Here is a 24,998-nt window from a genome sequence, read left to right as displayed (position 1 = left end):
ATCTGCTTCCATGGCAGCCCAAGGTTCTCTTCCATTTGGAAACGATGCTGTCAAGTTGGTTTAGAATATACACCAATGAGGCATATGCTCATCCTCCCTGCCCAGAAAGAAGCTGGCATGGGACATTCTAGCCATGGAAGCCTCTGTTGATGAATTCTCTTGTCTTCTCTTCTCCCTAGTTACCGTGACGGTGGGAGGCAAGCAGCATTTGCTTGGACTGTACGACACCGCAGGACAGGTATGACCTCACCGTCTTGATTCATTAAGGGTTGGGGAAGGAAGTTTAGGAGAAAGAACGGGTCCATTTGGCTCATCATTCAGGAGCTAACAGCACAGGCATTTCCCATTCTCATCACTTGGGACCCAAATGACAACCAAATGCACATTCTTAACTTTAAAATATTTATCTATATAACTACAAAATCCTAAATCACTGTCCAAGATACTGATGATATGTCCAACACTGTAAAACCATCAATATTCAAAAATAACGAAACAACATTTCTAGCCAAGAATTTCAATTGTCTCCAACCCAAACCTGTTCCACAGCCAAGATGTACAGGACTAGTTTATAAACTGTAGCTTTACCCTTTTTCCCCATGCTGTTTTCTTTGTCCATCCTTTATTTGATTTACCCAATGAGCTGTGAAAAGGCTAAAAAAAAAAAAAGATGGAGGGATACAATGGATTAAAGACTGAAAGAAAAACAAGGGTCTGGATATGTCCCTAAGATGAAGGGCAACCCCCAACCACTGAAAACTGACTCTGATTTTTCTAAGATTCCCCAAATACCCTTGTTCTGTCACGAGTGTTTCTTGGGGTTTGAGAATGGAAGATTCTCAAACAGATTTGAATCTCCAACAGTGAACCTGCACATGGCTGTCCTTGGGTGAAAATCCTGGGTAAGTGCCTTTCCCTGCACCTCATACAGGGCTGTGGAAAACATCCAGTGTTAGAAGTTCGCCCGGTGGAGGATGGGATGCGAATGAGCCATGGATGGCTGTGGCCTAATTTCTTGGATAGAGCGTGTTACCATATGTCTTGAATCATTTATTTAGGTCAAAATCAGCGGGTTGTTCAGTCAGTCCAAATTTATACAGCTTAAGCCCTTTGGAGTGAATATTTGACCGTGGTATTTCCCACTGTGAGTTTCTTGGTAATTGTTAATAGCTATGCATTTGTCGAGACCTTTTCTCACAATTATCTGGAGATATGTCATTTTGCTCAACTTGAAAGCTCTCTACTAGAAAATAAATAAATGGAATCCCTTCGAGGTCTTCAGTGTGCGTGTGCAGGGACCACCAACAAGGGTGTGAGGGACATCTGTAAAAGCTGCTCCTTTACAGCCAGAGCAGGGAGCCTGGATATCCCAGCATCAGACCCAAGGCTCCTTTCCAGGACCCTCCAGATTCGACATGTGGCCGGATGACTTGGAAAACCACTCTCCTAACTCGGGAGTAGGGTGACCTCTCCTATCAATATCAAGAAACAGAAACATAACAAGGGGAAAATATGCCCTTAGCTATACAAATAGAAAAATTGATCTGTGTCCTTTAATACAAGAGAATACAGCTCCTACCAGAAAACGTCCCAGCCAATGAGGCCTGTGGATTCAGGGGCTGGAATTGCCCACCCCAACTCAATCATATAATCAGTGGGGCGTCTCTACTCATCACAGCCCCACGGTGTGTAAAGTCCATACAAGTCAGTTTGCCAAAGCTCAACACAGAGAAGATTCTTTCATACTCGGAAACTACTCTGTCTCCCTTGCCTTCTCAGAAAATTCTGGAAGTCCCTGCCCATTCATCTGGCCCCGCACTTCTGTAGCAATCTACAACCATTGTGGGTTCCTTTGCATCCGATGCCTCAACAACAATATCCCTCGATCTCTACTTCATTCCGCATCCAATAAAACTGTTTCAAAGCTCTTGTAGAGTTGAGTTATTATTCCCCATTACTCTATCCTTTAAAAAAAATACTAGTGTAAGAATGGAAGTGGTAATATATTGTGAAAATATCTTTAAACATAAAATTGAAGCCAGTAGGGTGACCCGAACCTCTGACACAGGGGTGAGAAATGCTGTAAAATATAGTAACAAGTAGATTCAAGCTATTTCTTCCACTTAATTCTCATCTTAATGCTTTCTTCCACTTATTTTGAAACCTCTGGATAGACAAGACTCACATGGGAGCATGGAGCATGGAGAAAGGAAATCAGACCATATCTGAGGGTTCCTTCTAGGCCTCGGGTTCTATGATTAAGAACTTTAAAAGATAATTTCAAGAAATCCTGAAAGAACTGGAGTAATTAACCAAAAAGGTTTGAGTCAAGACCCAAGAGAGACCTCTCAAGCAGTGGAAGATTTTAAATACAGTAAAGGATAAGCTGCCGTTCATGTTCTGGAGCAGTGATGATCAAACTTGAGTGTGTGCCGGAACCACCCAGAGCTTGTTAAAAACCAGCCACACGGCCACACCTCACAGTTTCCGATTCTACAAGTCCAGGATGGGTCCCAAGAATTTGCACTTCTGACAGGTTTCCACGGCCGCTGCTCTGGACAGCACACTTGGAGGACGACAGCTCTAGGAACTGTCGTCAAAGTGCTGTCCGCTGAGCAGAAGCAGTGCTTGTACATGGAGCATCTTAGAAACGCAGATTCCACTTGGGAGATGGAGGGAGCAGGATCAGAAGTTCAGGGCCATCCTCAGCTACATAGGAAGGGCAAGGCCATCCTGGGTTACATGAGACCTTGTCTCAAAAACCCAACAGAAACAAATGCAGGCCCTTACACCCCGGCTCCAAATTAGTGAATTTAAGTCTCTGGTGGCTGAAGCTGTTTCCAGCAAAATAACTATATCTACAAATTAGCCAAAAAAGTTTCACAACAAATGTAATTTAGGAAGTGTATTAGTCCAGGTTTTCTAGAGGAACAGAGCTGACAGAATGAATATAAATATAAATATAAATATAAATATAAATATAAATATAAATATAAATATAAATATAAATATAAATATAAATATAAATATAAATATATATGGGATTTAATAGAATGACTTACAGACTGTGGTCCAGCTAGTCCAACAATGGTGTCTACCAAAGGAAGGTCCAAGAATCCAGTAGCTGTTCAGTCTGTGAGGCTCGATGTCTCAGCTGGTCGTCAGTATACACCACAGTCCCAAAGAGTCAGGCTCTAATGCCAGTGAAGGAATGGCTTGCCAGTGAGCATGAGAGCAAGCAGGTAGAGAGCCAGCTTCCTTCTCTCATGTCTTTATATGGGCAGCCAGAAGAAGGTGTGGCCCAGATTAAAGGTGGATCTTCCCACCTCAAAAGATCTGGATTAAAGGTGGATCTTCCACCTCAAAAGATCTGGATTAAAGGTGGACCTTCCACCTCAAAGCACCAGATTAGAAGTGGATCTTTGAGAACCTTCCCACTTGCAATGATTTAATTAAGGAAAACCCCTCACCGGTGTGCCCATCCTCTTAGGTCTTAGTTAACTGCAGATGTAGTCAAGTTGCAACCAAGAACAGCCAGCACAGAAGATGTGTCCCAAACATTCCAGTCCCGTTCTAAGTAGGTTAGTCTCCCCTTCAATGATACTAGCAAATGTTCCTGAAGTTTCGAGGCTGAAAAACACCTTCAACTAATTAAAACTGACCCATTGAGTCTATTACTAAATAAGGAAAGAGAAGTGATCTCAGGGCATATTGGCAATCCCAGAAACCACGAACGCACAAAGGAAATAAATCTTTGTCCTGAGCTAACTGTGGATTTGTGGATTGCAGACGGGGCGGGGGAAGCGGGGGGACAACTCAAGAAGCAAATGCATTCTGAAAGGTCAGGTGAGAGAAACTTGTTAACCCCACCCATGAAGGCAACCCTGAGCCAAACTGTTTAACCAGCTTCCCTCTGCCATTCGCATAGGCTCAAGACTCTCCTCATCGCTTCACAACTCAGCCAAGCTTTTGCTGAAGATGGTTTTGTTTCGTTTCATTTCGTTGGTTTTTTTGAGACAGGGTTTCTTTGGTAACCTTGGCTGTCCTAGACCTAACTGTGTAGATCAGGCTGGCCTCGAACTCACAGGTAAAGATGGTTTCTAATGAAGTCATATATACGTATATGCTGCCATCACATGGAAGCTCACTTCCTCCCCAGACCCCAGAGACAAACTGCAATTTGGGCTTTGAGTGGAGCCCCTTGAAGAAAAAAAATCTTCAGAATTCAGTTGGATGGAATTTCACATACTAGAGCCAGGCAGTAGTGCCACATGCCTTTAATGCCAGAACTAAGCAGAGGCAGGCAGATCTCTGAGTTTGAGGCCAGCCTGGTCTACAAAATGAGTTCCAGGCCAGCCAGGGCTACACAGAGAAACCCTGTCTTGAATAAAAAAAATCATCAGAAAAAAAAAAATCAAACATTAGGTTAGTAAAGGATTGACCGCTCAGATCACTAGACAAGTAATAAGGCCAGTCCTACGGCCTGGTCTCTTCAGGTCAGGCAAACTCATCTGTGTGACACATACTCCTTGTCAAATATCATTCACAGTTTCTCTGGAAGTGGCTCCTGTGCTCAGATTTCTGGCTCAGTTACAGGAAGAGACTCTAAGATGTATGCCATGCCCAGCTGGCTTGTTTGGTGTGTGCATTGAGAGATAAAAGAGCAAAGCATGATGCCAGAGTGGTGAGGCACGAGCTGAGCCTGATTGCTCAGAGCCTGGGGAACAGCAGAGGGGGCAGGGCGTTTCCCAGACCAATGCTCAAGAGTCAGGTGTCCTCTGAATCTCCAGTGGATCAGCCGTGGTGGTGAGGCATCTTACCCTCTTCTCAGTGGCGACATGAGCAAAGCCAACTCTCAGACCACACTCTAGGTGGATGTATCTCAAAAAGAGCAAGTATTAGCAGAAATGGCAGTCAGCATCACTGCCAGAAGCAATGAGTGTCTCCCGGGGTCAGGAACCAGGAACCACCTTCTCTGCTATTTGTCTAAGCAGACACCAGTTTCTCATCAGAGTGTGAGCCTGAGTTCCCCGTACATGAGCCCCTCAAGACTTGAGGCGGCCTGCACACCGTGTGAGTGTAGGATGGTATCTCTCACTGCCAAACCACAGCCCACAGCAGCTCACTGCCACCAATGACTGTAGGAGCAGAGAGACCACGCAGGCCCGGAGCTGCAGCCACACATCTTCACCAGGACCTGACATCTGAAGCTCCTGTTCCCCTCAAGGGCTTCTTCTTCAGAAGCATGTGAGCAGGCAGGAGGTAAGGGCAGCTGGGGCTCATTAGTGGCAAGCCCAGGTTCACTTGGAAGCACATGGGACTTCCTCTGGCTGAGCCAGCAGGGCCATCTGGAGCACGGGGTCTGGCACCAACACTCCGTGGAAAGTTTGCCTAAAACCTCAGAATAAATGTTTTCCTCTCAATAAGCAACTCGAACTTTCTCATCCCATGTATCTCCGCGTGGTTTCTAGGAGCGTGTTGTCTGGAGAATGCTGCCCACATGATGGGCTATTGGTAAAGGTAATTTCAGGACCCTTTCTTACCTTTCCCGCTAATCAGGAAAAATGGAGAGGAAAGACATTGACTAAAGGATGCAATCATGGTCCACAAACATTTGGATCTCATTACCACTTAGTTCAGAAAAGTGAATTTCAGGGTCATCTCGGGTATCCAGTGAGGGCAGGGGCTGGGGTTCCAGGAACTGGAGCTGCCGTTGGCTTTAAGTGAGGGATGGACCCCTTTCACTCCATCGTCCATGCGCTCACTGCATCCAAAGCATCATCCCAAGGAGTCACACCCATTGCAGCACTGGAGTCTTGCAGCCATATGGGCATTCGACACTCTACAGAGAAAGAAACCGGGGCAAAGAAAACTCACCCCAAACTACACCAAAGTAGCAGTGACAAGTGAGCCGGGGATTTGAATCCACTGAATTCGTCTCTACCGGTCATGCTCTTGGACAACATCCTGAGCTCCCATCCAGTCCTGCTTTCTGAGTCAAGCTTGACTCACAAGGAGACTATGAAAAGCAAGGCTGGTGCTGACAGTCCGGGGGTTCAATGTCAGGAAGTTCACAAAGCAAAGAACGCACAGTCCTATCCCCAGCCTCTTGGGAGTCTGAGGCAAGCAGCCGAACTCAATGCTGTTCCTCTTCGACACCAAGAGCAGCCCCTGGGCACGTACCAGACATGCGCATTATGGCTTCACGCCAGACCTAGCGCTGAGCACAGCTCCACTGTGCATTGAGTTCCCAGGGATCCAAAGGCAAGGAGAACAAATGACTTCATGGTTCCGCCACTGTCCCTTCGTGACACAGCTGCTCATGAACATATTTGGGGCCTGCGTGATTGGCCAGTCTGTGATGAGCGTTCCCCAGAACTTTTGAAATAATCATCCCCAGTGCCCATACTTGACAGCACCAGATCCACCTCTGTACTACTGAACCCTTGCTTGCCTTTGGGGGACAATGGGTAACCAGTACTCAAAAACCTATGCAGTCCCAAATCCCTACCTACCCTATCCTACCCTACTCCAAGGCCCCTTGCGTCCAGCTTAGCCCTCCAAAGCACTATCTAGTGACTTTTATAGATTAACACATTGTCTCCCCAAGAAGCACACGAGCGCCTGTTGTCCAGAGTCATTTCAGCACTAGAAGGGACCTCAATGCCATAAGGACCGTTTAGCCCCTTCCTCACAGCTGATCGACATCATCTTCACATGTGACCACAAACAACCTACCGACCAAATGTGCTTCATCACAAAACACAGTCAAGCCATCAGCCGGTATGAATTCAAACATCCGACCTTCTCACATCACCAAGCCCGGAATTCTTTTTTATTAGTTCTGGGCTTCCACCATAGTTCCTAGCCACCACCGAGGGTGGTAGGCTGCTCCTGCCAGCCAAGTATAAACCTTCTTTGGAAGAGATCTTTCTCTGCAGTCCTGCTGAAGTCTATTGGATGTCCCAGTCTGAGGGCTGTCTGGCCGGTTGGTAGGGAGAAGAATGGTCACCCAAGCCCCAGAAAACTTGAGCAGCATCAGAACTGTGGCAGGCTGACAAGAGCCACATGGGGCTTGGCTCCCCAGGAGTTTAAGCTTTGGACACCTGGGAGAGTGCAGTCTGAAGGAGCTCTCCATAGACGCCTGTACTGCTGTCTTGAGGACCATCCTTGGGAAATTACCGTACTAACTTCCGGACTTGACACTGGAATTTTCCAGTACAAGCAGATAAATACTCTACCTTCCCAGAATAACCAAAAGAGGCAGAGAAACTTCTGTCTCCGTTCACATACAGGGCATTGTTTTGTGTATTTTCATTCTCTTTCCCCAACTTGATTCCCAGCGCTTAATCGCCTCATACAGTTCATGCAGCATCCTTAAACAGTGCCACACGTCCAGTGAGTAATCAGTCCTTTCAAGTGGAATTACACAAAGTTCCTACCGCAAAGAAACCTGGAATACGAAGAAGCACTGTGAAGAAGCCCAGAAGCTCAAGCCACCAGAAATCCATGTGCTGGAGAACGGAGCTACTTTGCCAGGAGAGCAAATGAACACACCTCTTAACTCCCCGATCTTCCCATCATCTAAGCAGCATTTTTATTCAATGACTAGCAAATCAAGGATTAAATAAACACCATCCTTTCAGACCGTCAGTTATGGGCTCCTCCCTTGCCTGATTCAGACGCTAATCCCATTGTTTTGGTTTGATTGTTGCGGGCAGGCGAAACAGAAGAGTTAAGATTTTAAATGTACAGTGTCTGCTGCCATCTTGTGGCCATTTGGAGCCAATGCCCGCTATCAAACTATGCACCCTTGCAGTACCTCGTTAACCTATACATATATACTCCTAGATAACCAAATCAAAAAAAAATTAATTCTTAATCTGTCATCTAAAATAACAAGATATGGCAAAAGCAGTTCAAATCAAAAGATAGGACTGGAGGCACACAAAATGCCTCCTTTTGGTACTGAATAATTTCGCCGCACTGGTCCTTGACCTCCTTTTCCGTGAAATGTGAATGCTGATGGCACCATCTTTCTAGTGCTTCCGGGAGAACTCCAAGAGATAATTCATGTACTTCTTGCAGTGGTGCTTTGTCCTTGGTAAGGCTCCCAAGACTCGTGCTCTGGTGGCGAAGATGATGGTGCTACATACAAATCAGCTTGCTCCACTCCAGGCCCACAGCTGACCATGCATTACAGGACTCTTCCATACCCAGCCCAACGTTCCAGAGATTCTGATTTGCTCAGAAGAGGGAGGAGCTGGGGCAGTTGCTCACTTGGAGGTTACTGTAAACCCCCACTCTTAAAATTATTTTAATTTTATTTTATTATTTTATGTGTATAAGTGTTTACCTACATGTGTGTCTGTGCACCATTTATGTGCCTGTGCCCATGGAGGTCAGAAGAGGGTGCTGTATCCCCTAGAACTGGACTTGCAGACTGTTGTGAGCTGTCATGTGGGTTCTGGGTATTGAACCCAGGTCCTCTGGAAGAGCCTAAACACTGAGCCATCATTCCAGCCCCTAAGCCCCACTTTTTTTTTTTTACAATGAATCACCCTTCTTCATAAAATTATTTGCTGTGGGTAGAGCATAGGTAGAGGATGAGAAAACCAGATCAACCTGGTCCCTGATCTATTTATGACAATCTGAGTGGAAGGACCAAGTGGCAGACGACACAGAATGTTGTGAAGAGTGACAGATGATGACCCGAGGTCTCCTCACTTTTAGATCTTAACATGTGCCAGGATTTTTTAAAAGCTCCCCATGTGACCCTAACGAAAGTCACTGTAGTAAATGCCCACAGAAAAGCTTCAGGCTCATCAATAGGACTGATCTTGTGAGGACTTCCCTGTAATCACAGCTGCTCTGGTGAGATGGGAACGGCCAAGCTATGCTCAAACGACAGTGCTCCACAACATCTGCATATGTGCATAGACTATCTGCATATACGTAATACCTCTATATTGACATGTGACTGTGATATACATATATATATGATAGTATATGGCTGCATATATATGCAGGAAGTGTTTGAGCACACATTACTATTGGCCAAGCATTACTAAATTCTGTTAAAATATACAATTACTTTTTATTGAGTGACCTAAAACTCCTTGGCAACTAAACAACTGGCTTTTTTTTTTAATTTGACCACACCGTGGCACTGGGGTAAACTTACAAACAAATCCCAAACGTATTTCTTCAACAGATGTATCTCATTTGGCAATGATGCTTTGCTTTGTATTTTAGCTTACTCTGTTAAGTTTGAAAACAAGCTTTAATTGTTTAAGAGAAGATGAGTGGGTCAGGGACCTAGTCGCTTAAATGCGTGTTCCAGGAGATGCAATTCCAATGTCCCAGGAGAATGGCACTCATCCTTGTTAATGGTACTGTTTAAATGGGTGAGTTTCTGAAGACGCAGAAGCAGAGTGGACTGGTACCCAGGGCAAGAAGGGGCAGGAGGAGGGGAGAGATCAGTTAAAGCACCAGGGTACCATTAGGGAGGATGAATAATTCTAGAAGCTACCGTTCACAGCACAAGAACTACAGCCAGCGGTAGTGAGTGGTGTGCTAGAAATGTGCTGGAGAGGTAGATTTTAGGTGCTTTCGTTGTTAAAAAAAAAAAAAAAAAAAAACAGTAACTTTGTGAGGAGATGGATGTGCTAACTCCCTTAACTGTAGTAAAACAAAACATAATGGCTATACCATAAACTAATACACAGTTTGAAGGAGAAATAAGTGGGTGGATATTATGATATTGTACCTCAATAAAGCTGTTTACTTTTTTTTTTTTTTTTTTTTTGGTTTTTCGAGACAGGGTTTCTCTGTGTAGCTTTGCGCCTTTCCTGGAACTCGCTTTGGAGACCAGGCTGGCCTCGAACTCACAGAGATCCACCTGCCTCTGCCTCCCGAGTACTGAGATTAAAGGCGTGCGCCACCACGGCCCGGCTGCTGTTTACATTTTTTAAGTTGATCTGAAATGGGAAATATGTGACCTTGGTGCACAATGAAGGGCGCGGCTCACCAGCTGCTACAGTGGACCCTTCGCTGCGTGGGTCCCAAGAACCGCACAGACTCTGCACTCAGCCTGTACCAATTCTCTGTTCTTCCCACAGGAGGATTACAACCAGCTGCGGCCACTCTCCTACCCCAACACCGACGTGTTTCTCATCTGCTTCTCTGTCGTAAACCCTGCCTCTTACCACAACGTCCAGGAGGAGTGGGTCCCGGAACTGAAGGACTGCATGCCTCACGTGCCTTACGTCCTCATCGGGACCCAGGTTAAAACGAGGGTGATGGAGGAGTGGGATGGGCTGTGCAAAAGGTGAACCCTGTATTCTCCCAAACGCCCTGACACAATCTCAGAGCTATTGCATCTTTAAATGGAAGTCCTGAAAGTGCATGATTATTTAGTTGAAAATATTATATAGTTATTTAATATGAAGCAGAAAGTTTTGATCTGGCGTTTAAAATTAACCTCAGTTTGCTTTTTAAATAACAAAATAATTTTTTAACAGACACTCTTCTCCAGCCCTGAATGAAGTAATGAAGCAAGGGCTTCAATTGTACATACTGATATTTTTGAAACTGGACATCACAACTGTTTTAACACAGCAAACTAGGTGTGCAGTTCAAAATGACCCTACACTCAGATACGGCATGTCTCCTTGATGGCCCTGCAGGAGAAGGAAGATGAACTCTCTGCTCTGCATTTTCCTTAACTCCTTTGGCCACCCAGATCTTAGGAAAGTTAAAACACACATATGAAGAGCAACATATATGAATTGTCAAGGCCTTGGAAGAGTTTGGAAGCTGATAAAATTCCACGGCCTGAATTTCCATCAGAACACCTCTTGTCGGTTGAGGACAGACTGAACTGTTTGTAGTGTGAATGGGTTTAGTTTTTTGCTGGTTTCAGATCAGCATTGTGTCCCGAGGTCAGGACTAGATCATGGCTGCAAGGCTTTATATTTGCTTCCCATGCTGCTACTTCTGATTTCTCATTTTGAATCCTATTTGACAAAGAGAAAATTTTGAAAGCCATAAATAAAAAAGTGATTTCTAAAAACAACATGGGCAGTTGGGGGTTATAATGTTTTCTCTTAAATACAGACAAAGTAGAAGTCATTCATCCACACTGCTGAGTGCAATTCACATTTCTGCTCTGAAAGATAACTGTTTGTTTGTTTAGATGAAGTCTTTCACCTTCAATTGCAAATATTGGTGTTTGTCCATGGTGAGAAGCCTTGATCCTGCTGCCGACACACACATAACTAGACATTCAAACCCCTCGGGGTGACTTGAGTCTGTCTGGAACAGACAGGCACTGAGTCAAATGATTGAGGAAAATAGAAAAACAAATGGAAACATAAAACCACGACTTTGCATAAGCATCGTCCTAATCGATGAAGTCCTAACACGACCTTGCTGACTTCCTTTAAGAAGCTAACTCTGTGTGCCCACATACGCGGTGACATTTGAAAGCAACCACAATGCTTAGTGAATTGTTCAGTCTCTTACCTGCTGCCTTCAAAGCAGTTCCCACTTGAGAGAGATTCTGCTGTTTGACTGTGTGAGCCCTTTGGTCTCTCCTCTCCGGGACTCCCCTGCAAGGGCTCCCTGTCCATTTGTTATCTATTGAAAAGGTCTCACAAGTAGCAAATCTCCATCCTTTTGAAGGTCAAGATTTGATTCAAAAAAGAAAAAAAAATGGATCCAAAGCCTATATATATATATATATATATATATATATATATATATAGTATAATGAGTGATATAAGTTGCCAAGCTGCAATCAAATAATTAACCACTGTAAGGCACCCAGACCATCTGGTTAGCCTCTATGCACCCTCTGTGTAGTCCAGAAAGAAAGAAAAAAATTCAAAATCCCAGATAGCACAAGATCTTTGGAGGATGTTCTCAGCAGCCAGGGTAAATGACTTGAAGAGGAAAATATAAGAATACCCTGCTACATTCATGTACCAAAAAAAAAAAAAAAATCACACTCTCAGATACAGATACAGCATGGGGGTGTATACTGGTTTCTCTGAGAACATTCAGCAACATCAAAGATGTTAAGGGGGGGCGGGGGTTACTATCTAATGTCTGCACTTAAAATAACCCGTAAGGCCTGAAAGTAGTGAATGTATCTTTGTCCCAGATTGATCTCCGGGATGACCCCAAAACCTTGGCACGTCTCCTGTACATGAAGGAGAAGCCCCTCACCTACGAGCATGGCGTGAAGCTGGCAAAAGCGGTATGGTCATATTTGAATTGAGGGTTCGGGGACGGGTGAGCTGTGCAGGATTTTGCCTTAAAACTGTGGTGTGTTTCGAATCGTTCCTGTTTCGTTCCTTCCTCTGGTCTCGAAGAGCTAGAAGGGGCCGTTCTGGTGAGTGTTCCTGTCAGCAGGCACCTTCTGCTTCTCATTAAGAAACTTGGTCAGTTTCAACAGCTAAGCACTTAGCATGCTGTTTCGGCCATGTCTAGAACACAGACCTGCCACATTTAGCAGGAATTAAGGGGACTCATTAGACGCACATCTGTAAACCTCCTTGTTTATCATCAGTATAATTCATCTAAATGACCTCATATGAGGCATTTTGTGATTTTTTTCCAGGGAAAAACTTGGATTAAAATCTGACAGTATTATCTTTGTCCAATACCTCTCTTCCAATAATGAACAGCCACTTAGTCTGGACAGTGTTACAAATAGCATATGGAAAAAATGACACACAGCTAAGAGGAACTGGGGGGAGGAATCTAAGTGTCTGCGTGACAGATGAAGTCAGCTAGCACAGGGCTGGAATTACCTCCACTGACCATCCTTCACTTCTGAGAAGTTAGCCATAAACAGTGATCTTGCAGGAGTGCTTCAAAATGTATTTGCCAGACACCAAATCTTTGCCTCTCTGCCACCACCACGACGTGTGCAAAGCAGCCACTAAAACGGACACGTGTGCATGGGAATTCTTTCTGCAGATGGAGACGTAGGGTCTGCATTTCCCTAATTTGAATCCACTTCCTCCTGGATTTAGTTACCAATCCATCAGTCCAAGCAGGAGACTTTAAAATTTTAATGTTTTACTTTCTAAGTAACTAACCCTGCAAATGCATTCCCCCAGGCAGTCAGTCACCTTCTCAAGACCAGTCAAAGATAGCATTAACTACAACTTACTCCTTAGCAAAAGGAAAAAAGCGTTTCTCTTATTAAAACTCGGTTAGAGGTACCAAAGGTAATATGACACCCTCCTTGGAAGCGGATTAACTCTGATGTCTTACAGGCACAATACATAAAGACATCACACACACACACTTGGACTCTCTCTACTTCCACCACAGTCCCGTCAATATAACAAGTACAAGCCACTGAGGAGATATTGGGATGCTAAACCTCTCGGGGTGGGGGCGGGGAAATAGCCCTGGGGAGACAAGCAGGTCTGGATCACAGAGACATTTGAACTGACCATCATGCCTATAGTCTCTTCTCCAGTCGTGGGGGCGGGGTGTCTGTCTGTCTGTCCTCCGGGAAAGTGAGTGGGTCTGGGGTTCTCCTCCCATACTCAGCCTCAGATGCTGTCATTAACACGCATGTTAATGTATGTAACTGTATGTGGCTCGTCCCACTGTTTCTACAGTAGCTTGCTCTCTCCGTTCCTTGTCTCTGGGACTGTCCTCATCTTCATCCTGGTTTCTAGCCTCACTCCTTATGTGGGAAGTTGGTTTGGGGTTTGGGGTTTTCCCTCTCCAAAGCCTCCCATTTCATTTGAGATTTCCTTTAAGAACCGTGGCTGAGTTCAAGGCTTGGTTGCCCTTTTGCCGACCTCTCCTAGCACCTGCTCTCAGAGTCACAACCATGTTGAGCCTAGGAAATCCAATCTAAAAGAAAGCCAAGTGAGATCTTAGCTGGCTTCATGGCAATTCATGTAATTACAGAAATGTTTTTAGTCTTGGATTCCTCTGTCAAGCACTTTGTTATAATAGCTAGCATTTACACAGTGTTGATCATGGGCGTGTCCTGGGCTTCCTCTTAGTTAATCCTCAAAGCACCTCCTGTGGTGTGTGTATTATTGTCAACACTTTTCTAGAGGAAACTAAGGCTATATGAGACAGCCAATGCTCCAGCCACAGCGCCCTTTAGCTCCCTTCTAGGGTCTGCAAACAAATTCTTCAATTTGGGGCTCCTTTTTCATAGACTGCTAGGGACAGCGGAGCAGAGTAGTTCAGTCCCTGGCTTGGGAGTTGGGCAAATCCTCATCTCTGCCACTTCCAGCCAGTTTTCTGGTCTGTAAATGAACTGGCAAGAGACTTGCCTTCTTGGGTTCCTGGGTGCTACAATGAGTTGACGGACCATAAGTTGACTCAACAAACTGTCCCTGTTGGCCACCCTGCCCCTTAGACTCAGCAAACTGTCCCCATTGGCCACCTGACCCCTTAGACTTATCTGCAGCTGGGAAGACATTTGCCTCCGTTCCACTACTAGTTTTGTTTTTGTTTTTAGAAGGCTCTCATTGTAGCCCAGGCTGGCCCTGAACTCAGTATATACATGAGGATGACCTTGATCCTCTACCTTTCTGTCTTGGCTGGTGTCACATCTGATTTTATGCAGAGCCGGAAATGAAAATCCAGGCTTTGTACATCCTGGGCAAGAATGCTGCCAGCTAGGCTTCATCCCTCACCCTTCTAGCTATTTCTATGCCTGGTCAGCATGTTCCCCTCGAGTCCAAGGAAGGAGAAAGAAGAAGTACCAGCTTGCCATTTCACTTGATGAGTCATGTTACAAGTTGGTTGGTTTCCATTTCTTCTCATCGCTCTTGTGTGTCCTGTGCCTTTGTGATACATTTCCCAGCACGGGAAACAATGGATCTTAAGTATTGTAAAAAGGTATCAGAAAAGTGTTTTGTCCACAGCCTCAAGCTCACCTTTGTTTTGTTTCCTTGAAATGTGTCCGTTTAGTAAAACTTGCTTTAGATCGCTTACATGTTATCAAAACCAGGAGTCCCTGAGCTTCTGCAGATGGATCCTAAATACTTGCCTGAGTGGGTCCTTGTGCTCCAAGAACCAGGACAGGGTGCTAATGTGAACAAGAAGGGCTGTGTTTCCTTGACACAATTTTCCATTTCAATCTTCGGCAACCCTAAAGAATTTTTAAGCATTCTTTCTAACATGTCTGTGCCCTTTCCCTGAACCAGGACAAATGCTTCTCTCTGACCTTCTGAGCACGTAGAACATGGCAACAGATAATCATCTCACAACTGGGCTCTGTTTCTCACACGTACATCCCAGGTCACACCCCAAATCCGTTGGCTACTTTTCCTGGAACTATCAGCACATCAGAATGTTACGTTAACCTCCTCACACAACAATGCCTTTATGGACCATCTCGTTGTCTTCCCCCCATGTCAGAACTGGGAGAGACAAGTCTGGGCTCCTCCTCTATCATTCAGAGGCACAGGCCGACGGGTTAATAATACACTCATACACTGTCCCCCTGGCAGCGCTGTGAGGAGGAAGAGAGCAAACCCCACCCATCTCTCAGGGTCCCAGAAGGGATCAACAGTCAGCCAAAGCCCTGGAATTTTCAGAATCAGTCTTTGGCTTTAGTGGGAAGGTTATCCGATTACAATAGCCTCCAGTCCTTTCTAGGGTTTTGTTGTTGTTGTTGTTGTTGTTCTCTCTGTATAACCAACAAGAGTCATCACCTCACCAGCAAGCAGCCATTCAGTTAACCATTGACTCCCTGTGCTTTTTACATGTGTGCCTGTCAAGCATGGAGACAACCCCCAAAGCCAACACATGACATTTCACGTAATTGTGAGAAAAAGATTTTCTCTACCCCCTTTTCCCTCTGTCTCATATCCTGTTTTTAATAAATTTTTTAAGTGGTTTCCAAATCTAAAGGCCAAACCATTGCCAAAACAAAATCCATAAAGTCGGCTTTCAACACGCACTGATGGTCTCAATTCCCTGCCTTTGGCATTTCCCACTGGCTTATAAAACAGCCAGTCTTGTCAGAAAAGAACACATACCAAAAAAAAAAAATACTTACTGTCTATAGGAAGAGTTTTGAAATAAGTTTCCGGACCTAACCAAAGCAATTTTATTTCATCCTGAGTCTTCATATCTGTGACGTTTCAAACAATCCCATTTCAGTGATTGTCAGCTTGGCCAACTTGTTGCTGGGCTGGGTAATAGGGGTCATAGAAGCTCATAGAGTAAAAAAACAGCACACCTCGAGGGCTGAAAAGATGGCTTATCATGTAAGAGCACTTGCTATACAAACATTTGAGCTATACATGAGTTTAAATCCCTAGCACCCACAGAGAAGCCAGACTTGGCCACTTGGGCCAGTAACCCTAGCACTGGGGCAGGGACAGGCAGATTCCAGGGGGTCACCGGCCAGCCAGATCCAGGGAGAATAAGAGACCCCGTCTCCAGGGAACAGGACAGAGAGTGATAGAGCAAGACACCTGATATCCTCCTCAGGCCTACACACACACACAGAGATACAGATACACACACACACACACACACACACACACACACACACACACACACACACACACATACACACACACACTCACACACACCTCAAGAGACAGAGATTTTAAATGTAGTTCTCTCTCTTTCTGGTGGAATGTTCATTTTGCCTTGCTTGGGCTGAATCCATTCTTGTCTAAGATAAACCACAGGATTTTCTTCACATTATGCAAACGTCCTGATGACCGATGAATAGCGAATGCCCCCAACATCTGTATCCCGAATGACCCACAGAACGTTTCTTTCAATTATGCATATTAACTAAAACTCTAAATCTCCAACTCTCTGGAAAAATAGGAAAACAAACAAGCCATGACCCAGAGTGACCTTGCAAAAGCTGGGAAGGTCACCCATTTCATACTAGTAGGGACACAAGTCACAGTCCCCTTCTCCTGGTCCCCCAGAAGCCCTATGTACCATCGCTATGGGTTTCCAGCTATAAAACAATGGCGCTTTTGCTGACATGTTTCCCCAGTTCATCTGTCATAGTTTCCAGCTTCAGTATCCAGCAAACCTCTTCTGCATTTGCCCTGCTTTTTTCAAAGTCAGCTTCATAATGGAAAACCACCAAAAAAATAATAATAAGGTGTTTCTCCAGATGTTCTTAATATTCAGAGGCCCTCTGCACATAGTTGGCTCATGTGAGCTTATGAGATGTGAACACCCAGGCCTCTTCCTTCACCGAAGCTGACTGCCTGGCCAATGATTTTCTTAATGAGAATCAACAGTTTCTGGTCTAGGTTTCTATGTTTCTCATGAGGATTTTATGATTCTCAAATACCCCATATGAAATAACTTATTTTTACTCTTCAAGGGGCTGGAGGGTTGGCTCAGCAGTTAACAGCACTGGCTGATCTTCCAGAGAAGCTGGGTTCAATTCCCAGCACCCACAACTGTCTAACTCTAGTTCCAGAGGAACTGATGCCATCTTCTGGCCTGCATTGGTACTACATGTGTGCAGATATACCATGCAAGCAAAATGCCCATACACATATTATTATTATTATTATTATTATTATGAGTTTTTAATAATTAATGAGTAATTGTTATAATAATTCAAAATAAAACACTAACCCAGTACAAAATACATATCACTCAAACATAAAAACTGTACAATAAAGAAAGATGTCTCATCAATGAATGTCTTCTATGATTTTTATGTCTTCGTGTTTTAGTGTTTTAATTTAAAACATGCTTTTTAACATATATTGATATTGAATAATAATAGCAAACAGGTATTATGTTGCCAAGAGATACATAGCAATAAGGAATAACCTAAGATAGCTGCCACCCACACCTCTGAGGTGCCGGTAGGCCCAGTGACCCTGCTTTATTCCACACAGACGGGCCTCTCACTTTATTGTCATGCTACACTCCATACACAAAGGGAAGGACACTGGAAACAGGCTGTGGGGGGGGGGGGGACAAGCTGACCGGGGGGGCTGGCAAGGCAGAGGATTGACACTCACGACTCTTTGTTTGTGTTTAAGATTGGCGCCCAGTGCTACTTGGAATGTTCTGCCCTGACTCAGAAGGGTCTCAAAGCGGTTTTTGATGAAGCCATCCTCACTATTTTCCACCCCAAGAAAAAAAACAAGGGCTGTTCAGAGTGCCACGGCTGCTGCGCAATTATCTGAAGTTGCCTGAGACCTGTCTCCCTGCCATCCAAGGGTGTGAAGAGCAGTCAGTCTCTGGGACCCGCCTCTAGCCAAAAGGGAGGGCATGACCAGAAAGGAATCCCTGCATCCCGAAGGCCTGTCACTGTGCCCTGCCAGCTTCCCAGCTCAGCATCCTGTCACCACTGCCTCCTCCCCAGGCTGGAGCATCCACACTGCGCATGGAGAACGCTGAGCCACATTCAGACAGTGCGCTGGGGAGGTATTGGAAGCAAGTCACAATTGTCCTGTATTTCACATCTCCCCTTCCACCGATGTGAGCCAACGGGAAGTCACGCTGGAAAACCAAGCACTCTGTCCTGCAGTGGGGGCCTTACTTCCTGTGTTTGCCAACTTGGGAATACAATGCCGACATTTTTCCTGAGACTGTTGTTTCAGCCAAGTGTCTTAACATTTGTTTCTATTACAGTTTCCTGAGGTCCAGTCATTTGAGCCTCGAAAGTCCGTATCAAAATAGTTCAAAGACAAGCTGGATTATGCTCACTCCTATTGACAGTGGGTCTCTGCCAATGTCCTTAGAGCCAACATGTACCTCTGAATGCCTGATTACAAAACAAAAGCAAAAACAAAACAAAAAAAACTTTACAACTTTTATAAACTGTCAGAGCTATAATTTTTTAGCCTTTTAAAAAAAAAATCCTGTGAATTATTACACCTTCTCCAGTTTTGCCAAAGATTCATCCTACAAATGCTTCAGGTGACAGGGGTCCTGCTCTTGCAAACATCTACTGTCATTCAACCTGAAAATGGACAGTCTTTGAAGAAAGAAATAGATTTCTGCTTTTCATCTAATTTGGTCAGGACAAGAAGATGGCAAAAGCCATCTTCCTGATCCAGCAGAGTGGGCCTGCCCCACCCCTCACAGGTCTGTGCCTTCCCTCCAGTCACACTTTCTCCTGTGCCCAGGAGAAACTGGGGAACATGTTCCCCAGTCACAGCCTGGGGAAAAAGAAAAAGACCTTAAAAGAAAAAAAAGGGGGGAGGGCTCTGGACACCAGAAATGAAAAATGTGTCCCAGAATCCTTCAGGGTCAAAGTGCCTTAACTCTTCTACTTACTTCAACTGAAAGTGCTACTCGGCTTGCCCATATTAAGCTTCAGTTCAGGACAGTTTCCAATTGCAGCCGGTGCGAAAATTATTGCCTCTCTCCTTCTTTCCTTAACTCCTTCTCCCAAATGTCCATGGAGCATAAGCTTAAGTGGATCCCATTCCAGCCTGAGGCACTGCACCTAATGGAGAGTTTGGTCCTGATCAGGAAAACTTCCCGTGAGAAATCCTGCACCTTTCAACGTGACAATTCCCAAACAGCCAGGGACTCTCTGTGTTTTAATTAGAGGCTGTGATTGGCCCTGATTAGTCTTATTTGCTTACAAATGCCCTGGAATTACCCAGGGAAGCTGATTTCTCCTTTTTTTTTCTTTATTGCATCAGTAAATCATATCTTAGCAATATGAAAATATTTCACTTTTTCTGAATTGAAGCTCCATCTGTTGGGAAAAGCATCCCAATCTTTCTAGTCTTTTCTGCTCATAGAGGAACCACAGAAGAGAATTGTATGATATGGGTCTTCTTAAGACCTTCCATGACACCCCTTTAGTCTTTGGGGGTTTTGTTTGTTTGTCTGTTGTTTAGAATTTCTGAAATGTATTTTTGCTTCCTCTACATGTCAGTACTGTTTGATTTCTCTCCCATATAATGGCAAAGAGTTTTCTGAAACACACACATACATGCATCCATACACACACATGCATATCATATATACATGCACACTCACATACATGCATGCACACGTGCCACCTAAAAGGAAATAAGAGTTCTGTCTGCTTTCATACAAGGAAATCGAATATGCATGAGCCATAATGCTGTGGAGGCTATTATTTACCTTCAGCTAGGCAATGAGTATGTGATCCTATAATGACATTAGTGCTGTGAGCCAATTCTGCTACAGTATGGCATAGTTGCATCTTGCTAGTGGGCTGTTCCTCACTTCTTATTTTTGTGGAGGAAAGACTGAAAGCAATACATTGGCTCCACCAGAGAGAGTTCCCTAATATGTGCAGTCAACAGGCAGATCTCTCCCCCTAGCCATCAGCTCCAAAATGGACCAATGAGATTTCTATAGCAGGACCTGATTTGTTTTATAAAAATGTCTGCTGCCCCAAGGTTGAATAACAACTGTTCTGAGAATTAGAAACAAAAAGAATTATAGAAATCAAAATAAAGATTTGCTAATAGTCCACTCCATCTTCCAAAGTCAACAAATGGCAGCTGATATCCATGTGAGGACAGAAAAGGTCTCAGAACCTGTAGCACAGTCCCTCAGTGTGCAGATGAGACACTCAGCTGGGATCAACTGAGAGCGATGTGCTGTGCAGAGCTGAAGCAATTCCTGACATCTGCTTCCCACCCAGCACTAGGCAGTCCCACACTAGTTCACTTGTCATTACCCATATCAAGTTGGAGTTCTGCAAGCAGATCAGTAGAGTTGCATTTGTTTCTCTTACATCTTTCAGCCATATTTTAAATGCTTAATTCCATGTAGTTAAGCCTCTATAGACAAAGTAGTAATCCACCACACTGGTAAGGTGTGGTAAAGTGAGAGAATTTGATCTTCTCACCAATATGCCTGCAATCCAGAGCAAACTGCCATGTAATTAAGTAGCTAGTTTGATGGATTTTTTTTTTCACTTTGATGGTTGATTGTTCAATAGAGTTGATGAGCAGCTTAAGCTAAGACACAAATCAAAGCCATGTTCATAGTAAGAAACCTGGGCTGATTTCTTCCAAGGAAATTCCGTTCTAAGAACCACTCTAGAAGTCATTAACAACTACAACCTAAACCAGGAATTACAGAAGAGCAAAGTCAAAACCTAAGCTCTGCACTTCCAATGGGGAGTGGGTTTCGGGTTTTTCGGGTTTTTGTTTTTTTGGGTTTTTTTTTTTTTTTGAGGATAATATGTATGGTTATAATACATAAAGAATTATTGGGAAGACTTCTGGTCTGTAGGAGCACTGTCAATTGAAGTGGATGTAGCCATCCACGATTCTCACTGCACCACCAACAAGGAAATAGAAGGAAACCAGTCATAACTAAACCTACAATGTTTGAAGGAAATAAAAAAAAAAAAAAACCTAAGCCAGGCGTCTGTGATCCCTGTACTTAAGAGGCAGAGGCACAAGGATTTCAGTCAGTTTAAGGCCAGCCTGGTCCACCATTATTTGAGGTGTAAGTTCCTATGAGCAACAACCTTAGGAAATTCAGCATTTTCAAGGAGAAACTTCTGAATTGAGGCAAACCTCTTAAAATACCATATAATGGAGCTAGAAATGGTGGCACGCACATATAATCCCAGCACTCAGAAAGCTGAGGCTAGATGATCATTAAGTTAAGTCCAGCCTGGGCTACACAGTGACACTCTGCCTCAAAAAAGAGTTCACAGAAGCCACGTGACATTCACTGAGCGAACATTCCTGAGACCAGTGCGATGAAAACTTCAAGTTGTGCTTTTGCTTTAAAGACATATTTGATGTCATGCTGGACATTGTTATCTAACATGTTCTATGTTGTTTTGAAATCCATCCTTGTTCAGATGCCTGAGCGTGAAGTGTGCTCGCTCTCAAGAGAGCTACAGATGACTGGCTATTCTCTTGGTAGTCTCCAACTTCATTGAGAAGACTTTCCCAAGCACTTGTATTCCCAGAAACAGTATCTTTTCTGGAATAATAGAAACAGAAAGGAAAAGGAGTCAGGCAAACTGAGTTGCTTACAAAGGAAGGTGAGCACTCTGAGAAATGAGACGTTTAAGGAACCAAGAGGAAGTTACAACTAAACACAGGGCAAACCACAGGCTTGCTCACTCTGGGGAGAGTTCACTTCTGACCAGCATCCAGAGGCTGAGGAAAGCTGAAGACTGAGAATGTCAAGACCATGGCATGGGCAGTCATGGCAAACCCTGTGGTAACATTAGGAATTCTGCTCTGAACGGAGGTCTGCGGGTGCTCTTTGCAGCTTTAATGGCACGGTAGAGGAGAAATCTTCCACATCCTCTGCCTGTGCGTAGCAGAAAGTCAAGGGAAACTTACTAAGAAACAGGAATGAATACATAAATAACCTCGAAAGTCCCATGAGCTAAACCTTGATAAGGCTAACTCTGGAATACTTGTGCTCAGGTATACAGGTGATATTGATTCATGTTCACAAAGATATCTGTAGGTGGAGTTTTCCTGCCTGGCCCACAGTCAGGGCAAATCTCTCTCACCTGCCAGTCCCACAGCCGTCAGACCCGACCAAGTAAACACAGAGACTTGTATTGGTTTCAAACTGTATGGCCATGGCAGGCTTCTTGCTAACTGTTCTTTCAGCTTAAATTAATCCATTTTTATAAATCTATACCTTGCCACATGGCTCGTGGCTTACCGGCATCTTCACATGCTGTTTCTCATCGTGGCGGCTGGCAGTGTCTCTCTCACTCAGCCTTCCACTTCCCAGCTTTATTCTCCTCCTTGTCCCGCCTACACTTCCTGCCTAGCCAATGGCCAATCAGTGTTTTAATTATTGACTAATCAGCAACACATTTGACATACAGAACATCCCACAGCAGATATCCCTAAATACAAAGATTATATTAATAATAACAGATGCTATCAGTGCAGAAAAATAAGATAAAATGATCGAGTTCATGGTGTTTCTATGGTCAGCAATAAACAGAAAAGTACCCAGAACACCAAGCTCTCTGCTCAGCCACCAGGGTCTTAGCCTGTCTCTCAGGGGGGTCAGAAGGGAGTGAGCCAGGGCCTGGCTCATGTGTGAAAGGGTGGGATGTAAGTTCAACCCCAGCCATGGGCCTTGAGGCTCCATTCCAAGAAATTAGACTAATGGCTGGATGATGAATCTTGGTTACTACTTGTGCTTTACTTCTAAGGGGCTGTAATGTTCAAGACAAGGGTTGCTTTGGTGCACGGGTGTTAGAAGCATGGCCCAGAACCTTCATAACACTAAAGCCAGAGCAGTGTGTGGTCTTTAGCAACGAACCCCGAGGTTTCAGGATGTGAGATATCTTTGCTGAATGGCACCCAATCGGTGTCACTGAGGATGTGAGACCTGCCGCACTGTGAAGAAAGGGAACTTGGACTAGCAGATCTGGCCTCCCACTGGCCTCCATGAGGCAGTGTTTGGAGTTTGTTAGACCTTTGGAGGGAAAACAGAAACACTTTCTGAGCAAGAGCAATACATCTTGGGCGGTTAATAGATCTGCATCTAAAATCACCTTTCCCCGTCATCTTTGATACATTTGTTAAGCAATCAGGTTATTGCCTCTTCAAGAAGCCCCAGGCAAGAATGTTAATGAATTTGTACTCTCATCACTCGGTAGAATTGCCTTTGCTCTTAGTAAGCAGCAAGCACATATACTATATACAGGGACATTACCGAACTGTAACCGCTGCTTCTACCATACATATAAGGTGCACAGAGTCAAGGGACTTCCAGCCAGCTTGCTCCTAGGGTGGTGTTCCTATAGTCTCCCATGTAATGGCTATTCTCTGTACTTGTTGCATAATTAATGGAATATTATTTCATGTACTCTAATCTCACTGTTTATCTGTATCACATTTTTGACATGTCATTAAATGGCCTTTTTTTTGTTGTTGTTCTGTTCTCATTTGTGGGGTCATCGGGGATTTCCATCAGCCACTCATGCAAATTGCCTTCTGAAGGTGTCTTTCTACAATGGGAAGTTGTCCAGCTCCTTACTACTCAAATGTGATCCAAGGGTTGGCAGCATCGGCATCACTTGGTAGCTAGTCAGGAGTATAGCATTTTGGGGCCCAGTTGAGACCAACTGAACCAGAACTTGCACTTTAATAAGACCCCAAGTGACTCAGACATATATTAAAAATGAGGACATATAGTCTGTGAGATATCCAGGTCCTTATCATTCTGTATATCCAAGCATAGCGCTGAATGATGAAGAAGGAATCAGTGTAGATGGTCTCTCGGATGCTGCCATGTAGGTGCTGCTTAGGTCAATATTTAAATCATTCATCTACCAGTTGACTAGAGAGTTGTCGATGTCTTTTCTTTTCGTCATATGCCGCCCAGCTGCGGTCAAAGAACAACGTATTTGGAAGCAAGCAGAAAAGCAGCATCTGGCTTGAAAGATCTGCTAAATCTAAACTATTCCATTCTGAAAGTCATTCTGGTATTTATAAGTGTCCTACTTTGCTTCTCTGTTGCTTTGATGAAACACTGACCAAAAGCAGTTGCAGGGAAGAAAGGACTTATATGACTTACAGGTTCCAGCCTGTCATCAAGGGAAGCCAGCGCAGGAGCTCAGACAGAAACTTGGAGCAGGGGCTGTGGAGGGGCGCTGCTTATGGTCTTGCTCTCCATGGCTTGCTCAGCCTGCTTTCTTATACACCCCAGAACCACCTACCCAGGAGTGGCACCACCCACAGTGAGCTAGGCCATCCTACGCCAATCATTGATCAGGAAAATGCCCCACACAGATGCCTATAGGCCAATCTAATAGCCTGGGTGTGCTTCCCAGGGCTGGGATTACAGGTGCACAGTGTACTTGACTTTTTACACGGGTGCCAGAGATCTGAACTCAGGTCCTTATGCCCGCACAGTAGGCACTCTACCAACTAAGCCATCCCCCCATAGCTCCTTGTTTGGTGAGTTCTCGTCTCTTTTCTGGGACAGTCAAATAAAATCCCAGTCCAGGCTTCCTGCAAGCCTGTGTTCATTTAAATAGAAATGGTTCTGCAGAAATAACC

At 44.4% G+C, this 24,998-nt stretch overlaps 1 protein-coding gene across 1 annotated transcript in view; it reads left to right on the top strand.

Moving 5' to 3' along the window:
• The window catches only part of Rhoj (ras homolog family member J), a 92,313-nt gene extending 68,448 nt beyond the window's left edge, over positions 1 to 23,865 (top strand). The window contains exons 2-5 of the mRNA XM_052739580.1: positions 180 to 238; positions 10,122 to 10,286; positions 12,167 to 12,262; positions 18,036 to 23,865. Of these exons, the coding sequence (XP_052595540.1) occupies positions 180 to 238; positions 10,122 to 10,286; positions 12,167 to 12,262; positions 18,036 to 18,182 (467 nt within the window). The 3' untranslated portion in view covers positions 18,183 to 23,865. The remainder of the gene's footprint in view (positions 1 to 179; positions 239 to 10,121; positions 10,287 to 12,166; positions 12,263 to 18,035) is intronic.
• Positions 23,866 to 24,998: the final 1,133 nt, after the last annotated feature.

The sequence above is a fragment of the Peromyscus californicus genome, unplaced genomic scaffold (genome assembly GCF_007827085.1).
Source record: "Peromyscus californicus insignis strain IS unplaced genomic scaffold, ASM782708v3 Scaffold_15__1_contigs__length_86483966, whole genome shotgun sequence".
NCBI classification, from domain to species: Eukaryota; Metazoa; Chordata; class Mammalia; order Rodentia; family Cricetidae; genus Peromyscus; species Peromyscus californicus.
This window is presented reverse-complemented; position numbering and strand designations above follow the sequence as displayed.